General features: G+C 48.9%; 1 protein-coding gene across 1 annotated transcript; it reads left to right on the top strand.

The window, feature by feature from the left end:
• The first annotated feature begins 3,662 nt into the window (after window positions 1–3,662).
• Window positions 3,663–6,680, top strand: LOC125543864 (uncharacterized). Its single transcript, XM_048707356.2, has one exon. The coding sequence runs from the start codon at window positions 3,785–3,787 to the stop codon at window positions 6,191–6,193; it is 2,409 nt and encodes an 802-aa protein (XP_048563313.2). The 5' UTR covers window positions 3,663–3,784; the 3' UTR covers window positions 6,194–6,680.
• The last annotated feature ends 265 nt before the right edge of the window (window positions 6,681–6,945 follow it).

Genomic DNA, 6,945 nt, shown 5'->3' with positions numbered 1-6,945 from the left:
TTGGCAAGGGAGTACAATAGTGGTCTAGGAGTAGATCACTGGACAACGGTCAAAATTATCCTTAGAGGACTAAGGAAATATTTCCCAGTTATGGAGGTGATAAAAGAGTTCGTCGTAAAGAGTTACGTCGATGCAAGCTTTTGACACCGATCTAGATGACTCTAAGTCTCGATCTAGATACATATTGAAAGTGGGAGCAATTAGCTTGAGTAGCTCCGTGCAGAGTATTGTAGACATAGAAATTTTCAAAATACATACAGATCTAAATGTTGCAGATCCGTAGACTAAACTTCTCTCACAAGCAAAACATGATCACTCTTTGGGTGTTAATCACATAGCGATGTGAACTAGATTATTGACTCTAGTAAACCCTTTGGGTATTAGTCACATGGAGATGTGAACTAATCACATAAAGATGTGAACTATTGATGTTAAGTTACATGACGATGTGAACTAGATTATTGACTCTAGTGCAAGTGGGAGACTTAAGGAAATATGCCCTAGAGGTAATAATAAAGTTGTTATTAAAATTTCCTTATATCATGATAAATGTTTATTATTCATGCTAGAATTGTATTAACCGGAAACTTAGTACATGTGTGAATATATAGACAAACAGAGTGTCACTAGTATGCCTCTACTTGACTAGCTCGTTAATCAAAGATGGTTGAGTTTCCTAGCCATGGACAAGAGTTGTCATTTGATAAACGGGATCACATCATTAGAGAATGATGTGATTGACTTGACCCATCCTTTAGCTTAGCACTATGGTCGTTTAGTTTATTGCTAATGCTTTCTTCATAACTTATACATGTTCCTATGACTATGAGATTATGCAACTCCCGAATACCGGAGGAACACTTTGTGTGCTACCAAACGTCACAACGTAACTGGATGATTATAAAGGTGCTCTACAGGTGTCTTTGATGGTGTTTGTTGAGTTGGCATAGATCCAGATTAGGATTTGTCACTCCGATTGTCGAAGAGGTATCTCTGGGCCCTCTCGGTAATGCACATCAATATAAGCCTTGCAAGTAATGTGACTAATGAGTTAGTTGCGGGATAATGCATTACGGAACGAGTAAAGAGACTTGCCGGTAACAAGATTGAACTAGGTATGAGGATACCAACGATCGAATCTCGGGCAAGTAACATACCGATGACAAAGGAAACAACGTATGTTGTTATGCGGTTTGACCGATAAAGATCTTCGTAGAATATGTAGGAGCCAATATGAACATCTAGGTTCCGCTATTGGCTATTGACCAAAGACGTGTCTCGGTCATGTCTACATAGTTCTCAAACCCGTAGGGTCCGCACGCTTAACGTTCGGTGACTATCGGTATTACGAGTTTATGTGTTTTGATGTACCGAAGGAGTCCCGGATTTGATCACGGACACGACGAGGAGTCTCAAAATGGTCGAGACGTAAATATTGATATATTGGGAGCCTATGTTTGGACATCAGAATGGTTCCGTGTGAAATCGGGAGTATACCAGAGTATCGGGAGGTTACCGGAACCCCCCAAGAGGTATATGGGCCTTATTGGGCCTTAGTGGAAGAGAAGGGAAAAAGCAAAGAAGGGGGCGCGCCCCCCAAGCCCAATTCGAATTGGGAGCCCCCCTTCCTTCCTTCTTCCCTCTCCTTCCTTCTCTCCTAGAACCAACAAAGGGAAGGGGGGAATCCTACTCCCGATGGGAGTAGGACTCTTTGGGGCGCGCCTAGAGAGGCCGGGCCCCTTCCCCTCCTCCACTCCTTTATATACGGGGGAGGGGGGCACCCCATAGACACACAAGTTGATCATTGATCCTTAGCCGTGTGCGGTGCCCCCTCCACCATAATCCACCTCGGTAATATCGTAGCGGTGCTTAGGCGAAGCCCTGTTCCGATAGCAACATCATCACCGTCATCACGCCGTCGTGCTGACGAAGCTCTCCCTCGAAGCTCTACTGGATCATGAGTTCGTGGGATGTCGCCGAGCCGAACGTGTGCAGATCGCGGGGGTGCCATATCTTCGGTACTAGATCGGTCGATCGTGAAGACGTACGACTACATCAACCGCATTGTCATAACGCTTCCGCTTATGGTCTATGAGGGTACGTAGACGATACTCTCCCCTCTCGTTGCTATGCATCACCATGATCTTGCGTGTGCGTAGGACTTTTTCTGAAATTACTGCGTTCCCCAACACCTGCCACATTTGATCTTTCGATCAGGTCTGAGCTGGTTACTGGACAAGAGCAAATCGAGATTGGAGCACACCAAATGCCCGCTCGACATCCTTCCTGCAAGCCTCCTGACGCTTGGCAAAGCAGGAGCTCTTGCTTGCTGGCACATGGTTTGAGAGTCTTCACAAATGTGGACCATTTTGGATAGATGCCATCTGCTAGGTAGTATCCTTTGTTGTAGTGGCGCCTGTTGACCTTGAAGTTCACCGGAGTAGCATGACCTTCAACAAGCTTGGCAAAGAGAGGGGAGCACTGCAGTACGTTGATGTCATTGTGAGTTCCTGGCATACCAAAGAAGGATTGCCAAATCCAGAGGTCGTGTGTTGACATTTTTTCCATTTCCAATGCATGCAGTCGATGCTTCCAAGCATCCTAGGAAATTCTCTTACTGCATTCTGTGCTAGGATCCGAGCAGTGTCTTCAGCATTGGGTGATCGCAAGTATTGAGGTCCAAACACTGCCACCACTGCCCTGCAGAACTTGTGCAAACACTCAATGGTCGTGGACATGACCATGCGTCCATAGTCTTCCGGTGAATCACCGGGAGCTCCCTATGCAAGCATACTCATAGTTGTCGTGCACTTCTGGAGTGAGGTGAATCCAAGTGTGCCGGTGCAATCCCTCTTGCACTTGAAGTAGCCGTCGAACTCACAGATGGAATTCACAATCCTGAGGAAGAGCTTTCGGCTCATCCGATAACGGCGCTGAAATACTTTATTGCCGTGCAGTGGAGCGTCGACGAAGTAGTCGGAGTAGAGCAAGCAATAGCCTTCCAGTCGATGCCTCTGCTTTGCCTTCAGCCGACCCGGCGCCGAGCCACCTCGCGGCGGCTTTGCTTTGCTCGCGAACAGGTCGCCCAGAACGGCAAGGACCATGAGATGCTCTTCGTCCTCGGCATCGGCTTCCTCCTCCAGCAGCACTGCGAGCGCCTCCTTATCGTTCGAGTCCATCGTCGAGCAGACAAATTGCCGAACACCTTGCGGGCATGGTAGGCGCGCAGCCGCCGGTATTCCCGCTCTGCGTGGCCGGAGTGCCGGAAAGCTCGCCCAGGAGCGAGGTGGAGGCTGCCGCGGCGGAACCCTCTCTTCTCCGGCGAGGGAACGATCTATCTAGCGGCGGTGGGTGGGTAGGCGGCGCCGGGATCGGCACAACGGCGGAAGGGTGTGCACGCGTGCCGGGAAGGGGGATCTGAATCTGGAAGTGCAAGATACTTTTCCGCCTAACAATGGTGGCCCAGGCGTGGCTTTCCTTCTGCCGAAGCCCCCAAGCGCCCCAGTGCGCTGGGTTCAGCCTGAGACCGCCGGGCCAAAAAATGGGCCAATTCGACGGTTTTCAATGTTTTGGGTCGCGATTAGGTTTTTTTCGATGCTGGTGTGAAAAAACTCGCTCTGAGGCATGTTGAGGCACGAGTGGAGATGCTCTAAGTACAACTTACATGGGCTAAGAATACCATGGAACGACAGTTTGGTTCGCAGAGAGCGGAAGTTCTTGGGGGTCAACGTCGCACTTGCGCAGTTCCGCTCAATCCCTAGCTAAACCCCTCCTGCCCGCCACCATGCGCCGCCCACCACGGCTCCGAGCAGCCTCCTCGCCCTCGCTCGCATGGCGTTCCCTCTGCGCCACCGCCATTCCCATTCCCGCCGCGCCGCCCCACCAAACCGATCCCCTGTCTGCCCACTTCTCCAACCGCCCGGCCGCGCGCGACCCCGCCGTCGTGGAGAACCTCACCTCCACCCTCCGCGCGCTCTTCGCCTCATCCCCGTCCCACCCGCGTGCCTTCACCCTCCTCAAGTCGGCCGCCTTCGACGCGGGTCTCGCCCCGGGCGCCCTCGTCGACGCCGTCCTCTCAGCCGCGGCCGGCCCTCACTCCGGCTCCCCCGTCGCAGCCGTTCACGTGTCCCTCCTCAGCCGCCTCCTCACCTCCCTCTCCCGCGGCGGCCGCGCCAGCGCGGCCGCCGACGCGTACGCCCACATGGTCGCCCGCGGCGTTGTCCCGGATGTCAAGTCCCGCACCGACCTGCTCGTCACCACCGCGCGCTGCTCGTCGGCCCGGGACGCGCTTGCGCTCTTCGCGGAGATGCGGGGGAGGGGCGACCGCGTGGACGCATGGATGTTCGATGCGCTCATGCGGGCCTGCGTCAAGGAAGGGATGCTCGAGGATGCTGTCAGGCTGTTTGATGAAATGCCCGGCGCTGAGATCGAGCCCGACCAGCGCGTCTACGCTCTTGTGATCGCGGCACTGTGCAAACTGCGTGATGCTGACCGCGGGCTCCTCCTCCTTGGGGAGATGGAGGAGGCTGGCTTCGAGACGTGGGACTTCACCTACAGGTCTCTGGTGGATGTGCTTGTCAAGGTGGGGAGGATGGAGGAGGCTCTGCGGGTCAAGGACGAGATGCTGTCTGCTGGCAAGAAAATGGATGTCGTTCTCGCGACGATTTTGATGCATGGGTATTGCTTGCGAGGCGAGGTCGAGAAAGCTCTGGATCTTTTCGACGAGACCCTGGCGAATGGTATATTGCCAACTAATGTGACGTATGGGACGCTTATAAGAGGCTGTGATCAAGCTGGGATGACACAGAAGGTGTATGTGCTATATCGCCAGATGAGAGGGCAAGGGCTGTTGCCAAGTTCACACGAGTTCAGTTTGGTTATCAAGGGCCTGTTGTGCGATAAACGGTGGGCAGATGCTGTAAGCTTGTGTCTGGAGATGGCTGATTCTAGGCTACCGGATGTCTTCACGTACAATGGTCTAATTCATTGGCTCTGCCAGCAACACAAGCTCCGCGAGGCACTTAACTTGTTTGGTAAGATGAAGGAAACTGGAGTGAAACCATCTGTTGTGACATACAACAGCTTGTTAATGGGTTACTGTGAGAAGGGGCGCATGGATGAAGCAGTCAAACTGTACTCAGAGATGCCTGTGGAAGGATTTGTACCTAATGTTTTCACGTACACATTTTTGATGAAAGGGTATATCAAGAAGAAGGCTTTTGACAAGGCATATGCCCTCCTTGATGAAATGAAACAAAATGGAGTTTCTTGCAATGAGTATACACATAATGTTCTCATAAATGGCATTTGCATGAGTGACCGGATTTATGAAGTTGATGAAATTTTGAAGAACTTCATAGGTGAAGGTTTTGTCCCGACCACAATGACATACAACAGTATCATCAATGGATTTGTGAAAGCTGGTATGATGGGCTCAGCATTTGCTATGTATCAGCAGATGCGTGAGAAAGGTATACCCGCCAACATAGTAACATATACCAGTTTCATTGACGGTTACTGCAGGACCAGTTGTTGTGATCTGGCACTTAAAATGCTAAATAATGTGAGGCGCAAAGGCCTTCAACCTGACATTGCTGCATACAATGCTTTAATAAGTGGGTTTTGCCATGAAGGGAATATGTCTCATGCACTGCAATTTCTTGTTATTCTGCTGAAAGATGGTCTAACACCCACATCTGCCGTCTACACTAATTTTATTACCGGGTACAAGGATTTGAAAATGATGAAAGAAGCTTCCAAATTCTATGAGAGCATGATTAAAGAAGGAATTGCTGCTGATACAGTAACATACACTACCTTAATCGACGGTTTCTCAAAAGATGGCAATGTAGCCTTTGCATTGGAATTGTACTCAGAGATGATGGCCAAGGGTAACATTCCCGATAGTATCACTTTCACAGCGTTAACACATGGCCTTTGCCGCATTGGAGACATTGATGGTGCCAAGAAGTTATTGGATGACATGAAGAGGTTGGATATACGCCCTAATGCTCTTATTTATAACATGCTGATAAATGGAAGCCTCCGTGATGGTAAGCTGCAAGAAGCATTCCAGTTGCATGATGAAATGCTCAACAGGGGAATTGTTCCTGATGATACAACATCTGACATATTGGCTGGCCAGAGATCTCCGGAAGGTGACAGTTGTGTTGATGTAGAGAGTCCTATTTAAAATTTCTGCCAGTTAAGAGAATCTTGGCTTAAGAAGATTGAAGGTTCCATTGCATGACAACATCGGGAAACTGTTAAATAAAGTAAAACCTTAACAGGCCAGATGGAAGCAAACGTAAGCATTGGGATTTGAGTATGAGATGTATTTGTTGTGTATCTGTTTTTTTATAGACGAAGCCCCGCTTTTCATCAAAGTATAAGAGCTTGATACAGGAAGAATCTACTAGCATGTAGGAGGGCGGAACATCTAACTGAATCAAAACCACTACCACCACCAACTATATTGTGTAGCTTAATTTTGATATCTGCATTGTTCCTGATGCTTTGTGATTATTCTACTCTATCCTTTAAGCTTTTCTGTCGAATATAGCAAAACCTTGAGGCTTTGCCGTTGTCTTTAATGGTCAATAAATTTTCTGTCAAATAATACTTGGTTTGTTATGGATGAACTGGACGTTTCAATTTATATATGCTTGAGATGTTCCTCAGCTCTTCTGATCTTACAGGTTACATCTACTTATGAGATGAGGTGAATGTCAGTTTTTTTGACTTTGGGTTCTTCTCATAGAGCTGTGTGTGTTTTTATTTTTTTTGCGGGTGCATAGAGCTGTGTGTTTCGTAGTAATATTAGTATGTTAGGCAAACCAGACGAGACTTGGGTAGAATCCTAATATTTTGAAATAAGAGAACAACAGGTGCTGATCACAACTATATCTGGGATGCTGAGACAAGACATTTCTACGTGGAGTTCTC

Source organism: Triticum urartu, chromosome 3A (genome assembly GCF_056163025.1).
Source record: "Triticum urartu cultivar PI428250 chromosome 3A, HENAU_Tu73, whole genome shotgun sequence".
Classification (NCBI taxonomy): Eukaryota; Viridiplantae; Streptophyta; class Magnoliopsida; order Poales; family Poaceae; genus Triticum; species Triticum urartu.
This window is presented reverse-complemented; position numbering and strand designations above follow the sequence as displayed.